The sequence below is a fragment of the Notolabrus celidotus genome, chromosome 10 (genome assembly GCF_009762535.1).
Source record: "Notolabrus celidotus isolate fNotCel1 chromosome 10, fNotCel1.pri, whole genome shotgun sequence".
NCBI lineage: Eukaryota > Metazoa > Chordata > Actinopteri > Labriformes > Labridae > Notolabrus > Notolabrus celidotus.
In genome coordinates, this window is record NC_048281.1 from 18,275,310 (window position 1) to 18,293,460 (window position 18,151).

At 40.6% G+C, this 18,151-nt stretch overlaps 1 protein-coding gene across 1 annotated transcript; it reads left to right on the plus strand.

Moving 5' to 3' along the window:
* Window positions 1-499: 499 nt before the first annotated feature.
* On the plus strand, window positions 500-14,964 carry zgc:162707 (UPF0524 protein C3orf70 homolog B). The gene is made up of 2 exons (XM_034694751.1): window positions 500-1,034; window positions 12,541-14,964. Exons 1-2 carry the CDS (start codon window positions 851-853, stop codon window positions 13,230-13,232), a joined length of 876 nt encoding a protein of 291 aa, XP_034550642.1. The 5' UTR covers window positions 500-850; the 3' UTR covers window positions 13,233-14,964.
* Window positions 14,965-18,151: the final 3,187 nt, after the last annotated feature.

Here is an 18,151-nt window from a genome sequence, read left to right on the forward strand (position 1 = left end):
GTGGTTTCTGCTGACCCAGCTGTAGTGATGACAGGAGATCTGAGGGAGACACAGAACTAAACTGCTTTTATAGAAATCAATGGCTCACTCCTCAAGATACCTAAATCCAGTAGTGACAGATGTTGGGGGACGCCACCTAGCGGCAGAAAGCTTCAGATAGAACAACTGGATTATACAGAACGATGCTCCATTTTGTCACAAACATACTATTTTTATCCCTTGTATTTTAAGGATAGGCTTATGCAGCACCAAAAATAAAATCACATTTGAAGAATATTGAATATTTAAAGGGTTATAAATCCAGAAATCTGTAGAAAATGTTTCCAATCTGTGAACACTTTTGGTCGAATATGAAGACTTTGAGGATTAAATTTAACCTCTGGTGTTTTGAGGTTTTAAGAGGCACCGATAAAAGCCTGGTTGTATGTTTGAAGTGCGCATAACAGCTGGCTTTGTGTGTGGAGTGGACTCCTCCCGTTGTGTGATGAAGTTCAGATGCGCGCCGTTGTTCCGTACGCGCGTCACCAGCGCACAGAGGAGCTTCCCGACGCGAGGGGAGGATGGAGAGCTGTGTGGATCACGACCATTGGAGGCTGTGAATCTTACATTACACCACGCTAATTAACGTTCTTCTACTTTTACAGGATATGTTTCCACCTTTTGTATGAGCAGTAAGTTGGCTGCTCTGGATTCAGAGATCCAGCACCGCCTTTCGCGTCTTTCTCCCAGCTGAAAGGCTTCCTGGGCTTCGTGGACTGTACACCCTCGGCTCGGTTCATCACGGTTATGCTTTAGTATACTCGGACGAAGCTGTGTGGGGGTATTTTTTTAATATCCAGGACATGTTGGCATGGCCACCTCGGGATCACGTAAGTGTCCGAAGAATGAGAAGTTGGACGAGGCGCAGGCTCTGGCCAAAAGCTGCGCGGGGAGACCAGACTTCCTGCCTTGTGATGGACTCTCCATCTGCGCGACGCACAGCCACGGGAAGTGCTTCAAGCTGCACTGGTGCTGCCACTTAGGCTGGTGTCACTGTAAGTTTATTTTACGTTGTTATACCCCTCTGGATCGTTTGAAATGCGTCCAAGATAAATATATACGAGGTCCATGATGTGAATTCAGGCGCTTTTTTCACCTTAACTATTCTGTTCATTGACTAAAATGGATACATCTATCAGACACTGCAGACTTAGTATAGATAAACTGCCTAAGAGGTGACAAACTATAAGATTTTGTGAAATATTCTTTATCAAACTGACTTTTAAGAGGCACTTCCATGAGCACTTTGCCGCTACATCAGTGCTGTTTCTTATCTAACCAAACTTCGAAACCGATTTCTGTCTGGTTGGTATTCATTGCAATAACTTCGAGGTCAAACTCAGTCACATCCACGATCAGAGTCAAACCTTCAAATAGAGCCCCTGTATGAATAGTTAATGTGGGCGAGTCTAAACAATGGAGGCTGCAAAATTCACGAGCAGGATCTGATGTTTCAGGGCCACGGTGTCACTGGTGCTGTTTTTATAAGCAGCCCCAGCTGACAGTAAACAGAAGCAGTAGTTCATGAACATTTAAGGACTAAAAAAATCCTCTAAACCCATATTATTTAACTCTTTAGGTGTCTGATCATATGTGGAGGTTGTAAAGCATAGATTTGGGTGATCACAATGAAATACATTAAAGTGACGACTGGTTAAGGAAGAAAATCTTGGAAATTCAATACAAATTAACATTAATGAACATGTTTTTATGCAATATTCCTGTCTAGCAGTTCACTTTGAATTGAACTCAAAATAAGCCTATGGCACTACCACGCATTAAACAAAGTCTGAACACATTGATTCACTATGTTAACTAAAAATCTATAAGACGCAAACTAAAGTAGGAGAAATATTAACACATTTGATTAAATTAACTGTACACCACTTCCCTGTTTGCGGGATACTTACGAAAGACCATGTGACATCATTCACTTGGGTCATCACTTTCAATTCTGCTTTAACAGATTCTTGTGAAATAATAGTCTCCATTTTTGTCTTTGTCAAAACATTCCATAAAAAGAACAAAACCATCCTACCAATAAGTTTATTCTAAATGGTGATGTATCGACTTTGTGTTGAAGGCCAGTTTAAACCCAGTTTCATCATAATGGTAAACATGGACTCTGAGTCATCCTGCATATACAATCCAATAGCTGTATTAACCCTCTTGGGCACAGATAGTGTATTAATCCACTGCTGAAAATAGTCCCTGACAAATTTCCTATTTGACCCTTTGCTAAAAGTACAGTACCCAGATGTGATAGGAAATCATTATTCCTTTATCCCTTTATTATTATGACTAATTTATGGAGATCAACATCTGTAGAAGTGGAAGAGTAAAGGGCTGAGTGTAGCAGACTGTGGGAGGATAAAGAAAGTACTGAGAGATTAACAAACACATTGCTGGTGTTGATCTTTTAAAGGGATCAGCTGATAGTAAGAAATATTTACAACATATTTGGTGTTTAAAGAGGGACATCTGGACACAAAAATATTACACTTTCAAATGAAGTAATAGCAGAATAGAATTACCTCAACATGACCAGCATCATCGGTGTAGATTGTGAAATTGGCTGTCTTGGTGATGGGGCACGTCTCCGCACTTTCACTCAATCACAAACACTTTTCTCTTCATCACTTTGAGAGCTGTCACTGGAATGTCCACCATCAGTCTATCTCGGACATTTCCCCCTCCATTTGAACCTCTCTGAACCTGACACTTGGACACCACCCAGAGCTGAATCACAATAGCTGCGTCTGAACCTAACAGGATGTCCGACTCTTTGTGCTGCCCTAATTTACCCTGAAAATCCTCAGATCAGTGTAAAACACAATCAACCATCTCCCCTGCACCATTCACTCTGAGCTTATAATGTACAACTGGGGAAGTCACATTGTAATCTTTGCCATGTAATCATTGGATTTAGATTCCTGCTGCAGACCAGAGTGAGCCAAGCGATTTGAAATATCTGATGTGGCATAAAAACCATGAATTCTTTCCAGTGTTTATTATGAGCCACATGATTTATGTTTCTCAGAAAATCCTGCTCAGTGTTACATCATTTGTAAACATTTAGAACCTGTCTTTACTCTGAAATATTTTATCAGTCAGTTTAAAAAAGTGCTGCAAAATGGACTCAGAGCACTGTCTCCCTTTTCTTTAACACAGGTTTGTCATGGTAAGAAGAAAAACATCATAATGAGGCTTCTCACCTTCACATCTCTTTCCATTGTAATTCACGGGTTCCCCTCACAGGACAGCCGTGCCCCACAGTGAGAATAAACCTACTTAGACTGCTGAATCAGGCAGAACCGGGGCACCCAGTGGAAAAGTATTGCAGCGTGCTTCTGAATCTGCATGCATCCCCGCCTGCTCTGCTTGGCTCACACCCATCTTTCCTGCAATACACAAAAAATCACTCGATGCCAAAGTGTTGTTACACCGTCTTATCTCTTTTCATTTTTGAGCATGCCTTCAACTGTCGCCTGGAGTATAAACTTGTTCTGAGGCTGATAATTGTGCATTCACCATAGGGAGCCCTGCTACACTGCCTGTTTTAATTACATCTTTAATAGGTTTCCAGGCAAACAAACACAAAGGTCAATGTTAGTAAGCACTAAAATTTCACACAAATTATTTCTATTATCTCAACCACAGAACATTATTGACTGATTACCTGTAACTCAAGTCCTTGTTGCTCCTGCTTCCTGCATACCTTTGCAAACCAAACATCTTCAGATTTTCATCTTTTGACGACTGCTAAAGGCAATCGTTTCTTTAAAGGCCTTCCATTAAGACGCAGTTTTGTCAAAGCGATTGGATGATAAAAATGATGGAAACTGGAATTGTACGTAGGTGGAAGCAGTGTTCCCAGCTGGTTACAACATCAGTCCAAGCCTCTCATTAGTGGTAATTAGCTGTATTTAGTGTCACTGCCAATGTGTCATGTCTGATGAGAGCTTTTGCTCACAGCAACACTAGAACCACCTGGTCGGAAGATTTTCTCCCTTTTTTATGCACTCCGTACTGATTACAATTACCAGGCGGCGCAATGAATCACTCATTTACAAAGTCTAACAGAGTCTAATGAGCCTGGAACCGTCTTTGTCAGTGGCTCGTACTCACAACTTGTACTTCTCTTGTTAAAAAAGAAAGCAGGATCTTTCTGTCAGATTTCGTCTCCTCTGTCACCCCACGCAGCTGTAGCGTGCAACTATCTCTAAAGGGAAATATGGAGGCTTATTGGATAGAGCTCTGCACTATGAAGATTGATTTGGGGACCAATTCAAAACTGACAGCAGTGCTGATCATGAAAAGTTTCACCTTTTATTAAAGATCAATACTTTGTCAGCACAGGCCTGAGGGGGATGTTTTTTGATTGATCCTTTGTGTTTGGGAGCCACAGAGCTACGATCACTTTCACTGTAGGACTCTTGATGATGGAAAAGTGGCAGCACCAAACTCAAGTTAGAAGCATTTCTGTTGTATTTAAAGGGATTGTTACAAAGCCTTTAAAGTCTGTTTCTACCACGTCTTCTGTGTCTGTTTTTTACCCCTGAGTGCAGCTCAGCAGGAGACAGACAGAGGAAAAACACAGAGAAAATAGTGTATTAAAAAGACTAACTTGGAAAAAAATCTACTTGATTTGGCTGCTGCAGCCTCATGTAAGCTTAACCTAAATACAGAACTGATTTGCATGCAACAGGGTCATTTTTAACAAATAGTCAAGATAAAACCAATGAAGCAATCCATGTAGACTATTTGTTGTTTTTGCTCTTTTGATGTACTTCTATTACTCTACTCTATGGACAAGCTAGAGCCTGATTAATGCTCTTGCATTGAATCCAAGCAGAATCTTTTTTGTAACTTACATATATAACCCACAGCGTTTAGAGCATTTATATCTGTGCATGCAGTAACCATGCTGAAACGCTAGCTGTGCAGTTTCCTGATGCAGGCCTTTTCTGGCTTCTTTTTGAACTTCCATTTTGGAATATGTAGCCTACCATCATTGGGCTCAAAGAAAGCTTAGCTGTCGATTCAAAGCAGAATCATAAATCTGGCATTGTTGTCACCTTTATCCATGATACTCCCAGTTATACTGTTGAATCCAAATGCTACTCAGATGGAAAGTACCTCTGGCCACATGACTACTTAATGATCGTAAACTCCAAGAAATTAGAAATAGCCTTCAAGGCTTTTACATGAGTGGAGGCCTGCTGTTCACTTTGCTCAAAAATAGTCCCAAGACTTACATTTCCTCACTGTGGCTACAAACTACACAGTGGATTTCAAAACTAGCTGTAGGTTAAAAACAGCCTCTCCCTCTGGAGCCCTGAAACAGGAAACAGGATGGGAGTTTCGCATGATGCAGGAACAGACCGTCCCCTATGCTGAAACCTGAAACTTATGTCGTCCCCCCAACCAGCGGCCCCTTTGTTGGACAGATTTAAACACAAAGAAGAGCGGATGTGTGTGCAGATCGAAAAACCATTGGCTAAACGGGTGCTGCAGCTGTTTTGATAAATGAGAACAATCTGGTACAATCATTGTTTCTCTTTACTGAGTTTGACTTTAGCTGGTGTGTAGCATTTAAAGAAGATCCACTCAGTCGGCACATAAAGACTTCTGGCTTTGGCTCTAACATATAAAAATCAAGCTGAGGGGGCCGTTAATGATTCAGTCTCTACTGAGGCTTTGATATAAGCCGATATTAAAATGACACAATCTGTGCGAGACACCCGTGCCCATTCATCTACATGTGGAGTTTGTCAGCAATAAACCTCAGTCTATTTAGTGTCTCCCTTTGAGCTACAGTCTGAAAAGTGACAGAAGAGCTGGAGTTTGAAGGAGTGATGTCGAATCTGTGTGAGAGTCAGTGAGAGACTGAAGGAATACATTATTCAGAGAGACTATGTCCTGTACTAAAGCAGAGTGTGCAGCCGTCAGCCAGCCACAGGCCCCAGAGGAGAAGAGGAGAGAGAGAGAGAGGAGGAGAGAGAGAGAGAGAGAGAGAGAGAGAGAGAGAGAGAGAGAGAGAGAGAGGAGAGAGGAGAAGAGAGAGAGAGGAGAGAGAGAGAGAGAAGAAAGATAGAGAGAGAGAGAGAGAGAGAGAGAAAGAAAAGAGAGTAGAGAGAGAGAGAGAGAGAGAGAGAGAGAGAGAGAGAGAGAGAGAGAGAGAGACAGAGGGGACGACATGCAAGATAGAGATAGGTGAGAGAGGAGTAAGTGCTCCGCATACCTCTTTTATACTCCCTCCTCTTGAGAGACATCTGACTTCCCAGGAAGAGGTGTCTGTTCTCTTCTTGTCTAATTAACCTTTTGAACTCTTGATTTTCTACATAAATGTATTTTTAAACCATTGTTCAGTTGTACTCAACAGCCTTAAAATCTTAGTTCTAGTGATTTACTAAAGATAATTCATTTTGTAACTAATTAAGATCATTATTCTCAATCTTTCCTGGTACATTTTGTTGTATTTTGCTATTTCTGGATTAAGGATGTGCACATTTAGTCGAATAAACAATCATCACCTGTGCTAGTAAGCAGCAGAATTAATAGCCAGTTTTACAAATTGGTATTTTTATTATTGTAGGCCTGAAATGCTGGTCATATGTTGTGTCTACTGTCTCTACATCACTAGCTGGAGATGTAGCTCTGGTACCACTACTGGACAAATGTCGTCTCATATTTTGAAAATGGAGATAGAGTTGTATGTAGGCTGTGTTGGGTTTAACTGGAATATAATCACTTGACCAGAGCAATGTGCAACCGGCACAGGCATACGCACATTAACCTGCAAGGATGGCTGATGGTGCTAACTCTGCTAATATTATCCACACTTTATAAACCAATTGGACGATGTCAACCCACAGACTCTGTGATCCCATGTTTAGCTGTGTTAAACACATTGTGCTCAATTTGAAGTGTTTTCTGTTGGAATTTGGATTTCTGTCTGAACGACTACGAAATTAGTATTTTTGTATTTGGACCAAGCGGCACCCTCAGGTCTAAAAATATGAGTCCAATGTGGAAGTGTTAAAAACTGCAATTCATCGAGGATCCGCTTGAGGCTGGCTCCCGAAATACCGGAAACCACATACACATCAATTAAAAAAAGACGATCTTTACAGCAGAAATAAACATGTTTACAGCCTGGTACAAAAGACGAGTGTAGTCTAGGTAGCTAATTCCTCGATCGGCACACACTGTGGGGGGTGAATTTTTTTCTAACGCAGCAATTACGTAGATATTGAAATTATGAGTCTTCCAATGAGAGGCACAGCTGACTTGATTGACAGGCAGGAACACTGTAAATGTTGGCTAGGAGGCTCAAACTCCGCCTCTTTACGTCACAATCGCTCGACAGCAGCAATATGGCTGCTGACGATTGGCCTCAAAACAGCTCTGCAGAAACAGATGGGTGACGACACAATACATCCATATTTTATACAGTCTATGATTTGGACTGAAACATTTTTTTTTAAAAAGAGGGAGGAGTCACCACCATGGCTTTTGAAAACTATAGATATCGTGATCCCTAACTACATTTTATGTAATGAGAAGTTGTTACTTTCTCATTACTTTTCTGTACCCAACAGCCTCATTTACATCCCTTTAGTTAAGTCCTACATCCCCCAGAATGCCTGTCATCAGTCTCTAATGATCTTTCAGCAGTATTTAATTGTAACTTGATGAAAGGCTTGCCAGTTAAAGGAAAAAAAAGTCAAGAGTTATTCCCATTTTCTCAAAGTGCAACATACCCTGTGGCTGCATATCTTTCTGGTCCATTGAGGCTGCTGTCAGTGGAAACTTTGAGCCTGTGTTTCCTCTGCAGTTCATTTTCCTCGCTGTGTTTGTAGGTGTGAAGTGGTGGGTCTGCAAAAAAAGCTCAATTTTTTTGATTCTGAAGCACTGACTCAAATCCGTTACATCTTCTGCTCGTGCTTCTCTTCGGCTGTCAATCTTCATTTAAGCCGAGCTGGGAAGGTCTCGTGACATTCTGTTGTCTTTGTTTGGCCAAGCTTTCTTATGGAAGAAAAAAAACAATGGAAAACAACAAGATGCATGAGAATGTCAGATACGCAGCCAGTAGCTGTTTTGTACTATTTTTGGTTGGATTTGCTCTTTAACCCCATGCAAATAAAAGAAAAGTTTTGGAAGGCTTTTTATTTTGTACGCCCATTAGATGATGAAATCCAACAAATAGCTGTTTCTATACAGCCGGAGCCTCATGTTCCTTTTCCCTGATATAATATAATGTGACAGGTTTGTTATTACTTTACTGAACTATAATTTATCCTGATTTAATCCCACACATAAATATTCAGCAATTTAAATGTGTGTTTATCTACAGTAAATATGCACATATCCAAAAATACACCAACTAATGTTGTTTATTAAGGCTTTAGCATCTTTTAGCAAAGTGAAACCTATTTTTGTTCCCTAATTTTAATTTTGTCCAAATTCATTTAAAGCCAATGGTTGTCTTGACAATGTCCCCAGACGCAATTTATAAAAAAATGAGACACAAAGTAATACATTTTATATTGTTTTTGTTTTTGATAGCATTTAGTTGCAGCCTCATCCTTTAAAGAGATAACTCGTGCCTCCTCCTGACCCCACACTAAGAAGTTAGGGCTGACAAATTGTTCTCAGTATTGACAATTTATTTCATTTCTTTGGGAGGATATTTAGTCTTTCTCTGTATGGAAATCTAAAATCACAAACACACAGGAGAGTGAGAGGGTGCAAAGGCAGCTTAACAACTGACATTGTCATGCAAGGGCTCAGCACAAGGAAACACAGCGGAGTACAGCTGAATATCAATAAAGCTGCATAGACAATGTTCACTGGCTGTCAGCTTGTGTTTGTATTTTTCTTAGAGAACAGTCTCAACAGTAAAGGGACATGGGAATCTCAGCTCTACATTAGCTTGTCTGCTCAGCTTTGTTTGAACTTTTACCTTGGTTGTTGAGTTAATTTGTGTTGAAGGTTATTGCTCCAAGTCAGAAGGAGTATTTCCAGCTGCCGATATTTTGAAAAAAGTTTGTAACAAAAGTTGCCTTTGAGTTTTTTGTGAACTAAGTTATGTGTATTACTGTTGACAATGCTGAATGCATGCCAAGACACTTAAGAGCATTGAAATCTTGCATCAGTAACATCAACATGCTAGGTAGTTGTAGTTGCTGTTGGCCAGAATAGCACGATTCAAAACAAAAATATTGTTCCTGAAGAATAATGGTGGAGAAAGACTGCATAAGCAACAATGAACTGCTGTTGGAGAAAAGATCTATTCAATCTATTGAGACGGCAACTACTTATTGTTTTCATTATTGACTGATTTCTTCATTGTCCTGGTTAGTGAGTTCATCATTTTGTGCACAGAATGTGAAAAAAAAAACATTTTGCAATGCCTGATGCAATTTTCCTCCAAAGCCTTTCTGATGTTTTGTTTTGCCTTAGCCACATTCAGAAATCTGAAGAGAGATATCTGATCTTTTATGTTTCAAAAAGGTTTAGGATACTCGTAATTGAGTTGTTAAAAGTAAAAAACATTTGTCATTTCGATTAAAGCTCCTGTCAGAAACTTTTTAAGTGTCAATTTTAGCATCCCATGTTGACATGGGGGTACTCCTTATTTTTTGGCTGATTTTTTCCTGTACATGTTTTAGGTAGTATTTTCTGATAAAAAAAAAAACTCATCCTGCTTCTTTCAACTTTCAAATGTGTCACTCACAGCATATTTGCTGTGGAAAATGTAAAAAAAAAAAAAGTTGTTTTTCTAGTGCTGTGAATCGTTTTTGAATGGTTTTCAGGCATAACTGACATGTTTTATGTCTATCTGCTTTTCCCAGGTCCCTCCTGAATCCAAAATAAACTGGTACATTTTTTATTCATTGCTAAATTGTCACAAATGAATCTCAGGGTAGATATTTAACTGCTTACAAATTGTGTGTAAGCTTGGCCATTGCATTCAAAGGCTAGAGTAAAATGCATTCATGCTGAGTGAGAAGGCATCGTTTATATAAAATAGTTCTTCTCATATTTTTACAATAAATTTGACCTTTTGTGACTTGCTTCTTGCAAATGCCAATATCTGCAATAACAGTAAAATTGTGATTTATTCTGCTGCCCTACTGCGTGCCTCTGAACCACCATTGATACTGACAGAAGTAACTTGCAAGACCTATTTAATAAATCATAACATTCAGGTCCAGCGTATCATTGAGCATGAAATATTAAAAACAACGCTAATCTGTGTTTGCTTGTTTTTGCCTACTGAGTGAGATGAATCTCACATTACACGCTGTCCTCTGGAAAAGTTGGAAGCAGTGATATGTCTAACTTTGCACAAACACTCTTTTCCATTCTGCAGACACTTTGTAAATCCACCGTCCGCCTTTGCCTAATGTGCGTGTCTGTTCAGGACTAACAATGTTGGTGAAGTGTTAGCCTCATATGTCGGTCTGTTTAGATGTCTGCATATGCATCTGCCTGTCCCCTAGTATTGCTCTTGGTATTTCAAACTCCAGATGGATGCATGCAATTAGATGTAATATGCTGCAAACGAAATGTCAACACATTGCCTGCCACAGCTTTAGCTCTCATTTGTTGCTGCTATCTCGTCTGCCTGAATGGGCTCGTCTCGGTGTGAACATGGACCATTGACTTTGTCTCATTAAACAGAGGATGGCTTCTATTACCCCTTTTGTCTATATCGATGTTGGCTTATATGTTAGAAAGTATAAAGACATACAGCTTCAGTCCTAACAGCTTTCCATGGCTTTATGGGAGTGGATGATGCCGTCTTTTGTTTCTTTAATAAAGAGATAACAACATGAATGTGGGCAGAAAATGAAATCTAACAGGGCTATCCATCTGATTTAGTAAAACAAAAAATCACGTACTATCTTCTGTGTGGTGCAGAAATGTCTCATCAGCATAACAAGCTCTCCTCGCCCATTCAGCAGTAAAAACAAAGCCACTCTGAGGTACTTTGATGTTGTCAATGCAACCTGGGGAATGATTTTTGATTGAATGGCTCCCCCAGCCAGTGAAACAAAAGACAAGGACACAGAGTGAGGGGAAGTGATGCGTAGGCCTGTCATCTTCTGTAGTTTCTCTCTCTCCAGGGATCCAGTTAAACACACAGCCGAGCGACACGATTCAGGCAGTGCGGCTCAGAGTTGGAGGCAGTGGGCTGCAAACAATGAGTAACATTTGGGAGCAGTCATTTTGCGCAATCACAACCAGTACATGAAATGCCAAAATGGGAGGCATATTTTACTCTGAAGGCGTAGGATATTTGTGTATGAATGAGGCCACTTATCAGAAAATGTATGGCCTTTATCTCATAGAGGATTTATGAGGCACTAGGGTTTTATTACATGGTTCTGATAATAAAATGTACTGCAGATTTAAATCAGCAGCACATCATAATTCTTGAGCGGTGAATGTTGTTTTATGGCCTTATTCCTGTACATTTTTCATCATTTTTGAATCAAGTCTTGCATCAGTTTCTTCTTTGCTCGGCCTGAAATACAAACCGTGTTACACTCTGGCTGCAGCTCAGCCTGAGATGGTAGAAGGGCAGGTATTTTTGCCTTTGGCAGCACAAATGCTTTGTAGTGTGAAAATTGCAGCAGGCTCCAACACAGGAGAGATGATAGTTTATCACAGACACACTTCTCTCATGCTCTCCAATCCTCACTCACTGGCATCTTCACAGAGTGGTGGTAGAAATGACTGAAAAATGTTATTAATATCTCTGCACTACAACTGTGTTAGCTACAATAACTCACTAGCTGAGGAATCAGATTTGTTATCTGTGCTAGGGGTTCACATTGGTCTGATTGATGTTTATAAACACCTCCAAGTTTTTTAGAAGTTGACTGAATTTTTTCACATTTTGGAATGTAAATGCTCTATAAAGGGATGATTCAGACTTAAATAAGCACTCAGAGAGACAAGATAGTAAGCTCTAAAGAGTGTCTTTACTGAGCTGCAACAGATTATTTTCATGAATTATAATTATCAAAGGGCATATATATGCTGCCTTGGTGATTCCTGCCAAATGTTTCCACATGGTTGCATACTAGTTTGAAGTAATATACATTTTTATTGATTCATGTCTGCATTTAGTGTTTTTTTTTGTTTGGCTGCTTTGGCACCGGAGCTGTGAAAACAACACTGACATATCACCCTGTAGCTGAAATGATGAACGTGTCTGAAAATAGCATACGCATATGAAAGTATAAAGCTGACACAAAGCAAAAAAAATGTTCATAGAGCATGTCTTTGATAACCAGATGCATACCTTATATAGTCCAATATTCAAACTCCTTGTAGCTTCATTTTGCTCGGTAAAATCTCCCAAAATATTTGTATCCTTGGCGGCTAAATTTTCCACTTTCTTCATCAAAATGTCTTCAAATTAATCTGTGAGCTGAGTGCACCCTTGATGTTTTTTTCTGCTTTTTCTCCCTTTTTTTTTAGGCAAGTATGTGTACCAGCCCATGACCAATGTGTGCCACCTGCCCAGCACAACCGTGCCGTCTGTTGATACAGAGTACAGTAACACCATGGACCTGTCTGTCTCTCTGGCTGAGCGCTTCCTGAAGCTGGCCCCCTGCTTCCAGTCTCCCCCTCACCTGGAGTCGCCCAAATACTGCGTCATAGCTGATCTGTTTGTGGACGACTACATCGTCAAACGTATCAACGGGAAGATGTGCTACGTGCAGCGCCCTCCGCCTCCTATACCAGAACCACCTAACGCTCCAACCCCTCCCCCACCTGCTCCACCTACACCTCAGAGGCCCCAGAAACCCACTACTCAGCCTCGGCAACCAGTAAAGCCGGCACCGCCAACCCATCACACACCTGCACCCGCACAGTCGGTCCAGCAGGCGTACAGTGAACACAAACACCCATCTCCTGTGGATAAGATCAAAGGCCCCAAAATGGACCACTGCTCCTCTCCGTCCAGCTCTGAGGACTCTGGTATCAACGCACTGGGTCTGCACTATCTGGAGTCCTGTGAGGAGGAGAGCGAGGAGGAAGAGGATGAGGAGCTGAGCACGGATGGGAACTCCAGCCCGGGCAGTCTCTGGGATCAGGACGACTGCTCTCTGCTCTCCCCGTCCAAGTCTATGATAGAGATCATCGAAAAGATAGAAACAACTGTGTAACTTACAACAACCTCGAAACAGACATCGCTGGGAAGGAGCCCGATCAAATGGAGCAGCATGATTTTACTGAGGATGGTTCCTGCAGGTGGTTGAGGATTGTACGTCTGCACTCCCACACAGCCTCTCCTCTGTCCACGAACCCTGCATGGAGTGAATTTCTAGAACTTTTCAGAGGAGAAAGAGGAAGCACAGGAATAAAAAGCACATGCACAGTGGACCAAAAAGACCTCTTGTACATGGTAATTACATGGTGACAAATCTAAGATACAAAAGGAGTCTATTATAGGTGCACTTACATCAGAGGGAAGTAAGAAAAAGTTACTTCTTTTTTAAGCATACATTACCAGAGCTAAATTATGTAGAAACAGAGGGTATAAGTGGGTTTGGTGATGATAATAAGCAGTTAGAGGATTCCTAGTGTTCTCCAGTCATCAATCTGGCATTCAGGCTTTATTCTAATTCAACATTTAAGTGGCAGATAAAGCTTGCCATTTCTGGGTCTCTGGCCGGTGGCTCCACCCACACCTATTAGTAATTCTGACACTTCAGCGTAATAAGTACAAGGCCAGCTACCTCTCATGGGCCTAAAGCACATCAGCCTTTTCACCCGATAATTACTCAGCTTAAAGCAGCAGGGACACAGCTGCTTTTATCATGTTATTATAAAAATTCCAGGGCCCACAGTTAGTCTGCACTTTACTGACACTAACACACGCAGTAGATAGATAGGGCAGTGTTTGACAATCAAGGATTACACAAAAGCACATTCCTGTACTGTACCTGCCAGTGAGCATCAAGGATGCTCTTATACAGCCTCTTAAACCATTTATCAGACATTTTTCCAACCAACTTTTGTGGTCACGCTGTACTGAAACCCAGTGCTGCTCGAGGCTAAATGAGGCGTTAAGCGAAACATGACTCGTTTTGACCTCTATTTGCAGAAATTAAATTGCACTGATGTGTCTCTGGCAGAGCTACAGTGACAAAAAGTAGGAGTCACGTTGTCACGGCAGAATCTTGTAGGACACTTAGTGAAGGGGGAATATTCCTTATATATACATAGATATAAACTTAAATAATAATAGAACTGCATTGTTATTTCTTTTTCAGGCTTGACAGTGAAATGTCTTGTGTTTCCAGCTGACAGGGGAGTCTGGGAAAGGTGTGCAGGCTAGGATGGATTAGTATGTCACAGTTATTTTGTGCAATAGGGCAGAGAAGTGTCACTTAATGCACCTTTAAAAAGGAGATGACAGTAGGATACTGAATAGGTGTTGTGATGTTGTGTTGGACATGATGTTAGCAGAAATGCACTCAAATATCAAATATGAGAGACAGCCCCTTATTAGCCAGTTAGTAAAATGAAGATGGGCTGGGTATTTTATTTTGTATCTTTTAAATGTTGGGAGTTATTTCCTGGGATGTTATCTGCAAAACTCACTAAAAATGTTCACAATTATTGCTGCAAAGCTACACAAGGTGTAAAAATAAAAAAAGGAATTTTGCATGACTGCATTCATTTGCAGAAGGCCCTCATGTCCAAGACCGATTTGACAAATTCAGCTGTTCAAAGAGAGGACAAATTGTGCATCTGTTCATCAAATAAAATGACTTCATTCAGGGACAGGCCTCAACATTACACTGAACACAGTCCCTCCCTAATGCAGTTAAAAAAATGTCTGGCTCATTATTGTTATATTATTTTCATATGAATAAACCTCAATGAAAAATATTTTCTTCTTCAGCTTCTTTTGAAATGTGTGGGCAGTTTTTTTCTACAAAGGGAAAGCTAGAACTTTCTTTTGAAAAGCACTCAAACTTCCACCACCTGACATTTAGATGACTAATGCTCTCCAGAGATTGGGTGGAAAAGCAAAGCTAGAGTGAGAGATAAGCTAAAATTGAGTCATTACTTTTCACTGTGGTTGTTTGCTTCCTCTGAAATGCCTCTTTTATAACCTTCATATTCTTGTGACACAATGGTAGTTGAAGATCACTCTGAAGCAGGAGCAGAATAAAACTGAAGCAAGTGCAAAATTTAAGTATGAAGATCTCTGACCTTGTGCCACAGTTTTAATATTGCATATAAAGAAAAAGAAGACAGGTTAGATTGCCCAGACAGGCTTACTTTTCCAGAGTTTGTATTGCATCTGATTTAATGAGAGATCTGCAAGTGTCTTACCTTGACTTCCAGCCCAGATTGATTTCCCCTGTTTCTCTTGCACACTGTCTATTGATTATTTGTACTCCTCTAGTGCGGAAAGAAAAACTGAGGCCGAGATGAAATGCTAATCAGTTGACATAAATGTACATTCATTGTTCTGCTCGGTCATGAAGAGGAGGAGTGTGCAGCTGACTGCTGCTGGAGAGCTTGCATGACAAAGCAGGAGTGGGAGACGAGAGAAATAGAAAAGTGGAGAAGACAAGAGAAGAGAATAAAAGGCGCAGAGAAAAAAGTGGGAGTGCATGGAGGGAGTGAAGCGCGTGAGCAGAGCACAGCAGAGGAAGTGCAATTAAAAGGATGATGATGCAAGCACATGCAAAGTCTTTGGAAGGACTGCGTGTGTGCGTGCAGTTCAACATTTTGAAATAATTTCTGTTTTTTTTTTTTCAAAAGCTTCAGACAGATCTCATGAAGAGATAGATTGCTGTAACTGTTAATCCCTCGCAGCAAAGTCATTCAACTGGCAGGCACCTTGAGCAGTCAAGAGCTCCTACACACACACTCACACACACACACACACACACACACACACACACACACACACACATGGAGATACACACCAAATCAAAAAACGCCCTTGTTCAAGGACTGCTTCACAAGCTCGGTTGGCACAGCACGCGTCACACAAGCTGTGGGGAGATGTTGTCAGTTGTACTTTTTTCCTTTTGATGTGAGCACAAACACATTACATTCCTAAGGAGGTCTCCTTTTAATTTCACACAATTGCTTTGACTCTCCGGGGGGCACTTATTAGACGAACAAAACTCCAATATTCAGAGGAGATTTTAAGTAGCAAAATGAAAACATGGAGCACAAGCTGTGCCTCGCCTGGGTTCGAGAGTCATCAGGAGGAATCACATAAACACATTTTCTCTGATGGAGGATTGTTATTAAATTGGTCTAAATGTAATGCAGGTAGATGGAACAGTTTAATACTCACAAAATAGCTTGTTATTAATACTTATCACTATTGTTTGTGCTCACAAGTCTGTAGGACGGGGATGAGAGTCTCTCAATACATGTTTTAAACTGCAACTGCAAAACTCAGAGGCTATAAAGTAGTTTTATCCATTTATTCAAATCAATTAAACATTGGGTCTGTGTCTGAAATCCCCAAGTCATTAAAACACTAATCCCTAAAAAAAATTCACTTTTGGACACTACTTGCTGTCTCGCCGAACAAACATACATTTGCATAAAAGCCTACCACAGCGCAACCTCTTTGCCTCTTACTAGGTTGTTCCAGAGTTAGGTTGAGTCAACATTTCAAACATGGCGCCCTTCATCGTTTGGCTGCAACACTCCTATTCAGAGACCAATGGGTGATGCCACAGAGACCGCATCCATGTTTTATACAGTCTATGCTGTTGACCACTGTTTGTACACTACTTTTTGCAACGTATTGTGGGATACAATGAGTCCACTATGAGCATGGAGTAGTGGGCGATTCTAGACACGGCTTGGGTCTATTCTACTCTTCATACTATTTATTTTTAACAAGACTATGGAGTCAACATTTAAAGAGTGTTTGTTTTCCATGCCTTTCTCTGAAAAGTGTATCATTGGGAGGTGTTTAAGAGGGTTGTAAAGTAAGGATGCACCAATCAGATCCTGGTATCTGATATCGACTAGATCAGACTCAAAAAGCTAGATTGGATATCGGTGTCAAAGGGACGATATAGTGTGGATCCATATGGCAGATCTATTCATCTCAGTTCTCTGCTTTTCTGTGTTTACAACAGCCATTTGCATCTCCTACGTCATCAGCGCCGACCGGTCTGTGCATTTTTGCCTGGTGGAGCATGATGGAGGATAACTACAGATGCTCTGCAGTTTAGGTGCATGTCACGCTTCTTTTGCTAACAACTCCGCTGGAAACTTTCAACATGTGCAGCGGTAATGTTTTTACGGATGGCAGTCGCGCTGAAAAAATATAACGGGAGCCCAAAGGAAGAAGATTACATCAGCTGTAGCCTACTGCAAAGAAGGAAGAAACCTTCTATTAATGGATTCAAAGTGTGAAAAAGCAGACAGGTTATTGGATTTAGTTGTTCCGGATCCTTGAAATTAAGGGATTCCAGCCTCTGGTTTAGCACTTGGAACCCAGGTACAGTTCACCATCAAGTCAGAAAAGCCTGAACTTGCCAAAACATGATTCTATCCTCAAATTAAGGAATAGAGATTGTTAAATCAATACCAGGATCGGATCGGCTAGTATCGGTATCGGCAGATACCAAGCCCAGGTATCGATATCGGTATCAGGACCTAAAAAGTAGGATCGGTGCATCCCTATTGTAAAGTATGCAGGTAATAGGTTTTCTTGCTGAGCTTCAGTTTGGCCTCCCTGAGAACACAACAATGTCACAAATACAACCAAACAGAGACTGTGATTTTGGATTACTATGCTTGCACACTTGTATTTAGTAAGTGTCTGAAATAGGCAACTACAGAAACTTTTAGGATATCAGTACGGTTTGTGGAAAACCTTTAGGTCTTTGATAACATATTTTAATGGTGGTATAAATATATTTCATCTCTAAGTGCCAAAAGACTAGCACATTGATAGTAAAACTACCTTCTTATTGGAGGAGGTAATGGGTATAAGAAGTAAAGGGTATTTAAAGACGATGGAATATGCAAAACAACCACGCATCCTTCTTTGATAGTGATATGTTGATGTAAGTCATTTTAAGAA

Excerpts from the sequence above, each read along its gene's own strand:
- zgc:162707 (XM_034694751.1), top strand. The coding sequence starts at position 851 with ATGGCCACCTCGGGATCACGTAAGTGTCCGAAGAATGAGAAGTTGGAC. Across the intron at positions 1,035-12,540 it reads CCACTTAGGCTGGTGTCACT|GCAAGTATGTGTACCAGCCC; the intron begins GTAAGTTTATTT and ends CTTTTTTTTTAG.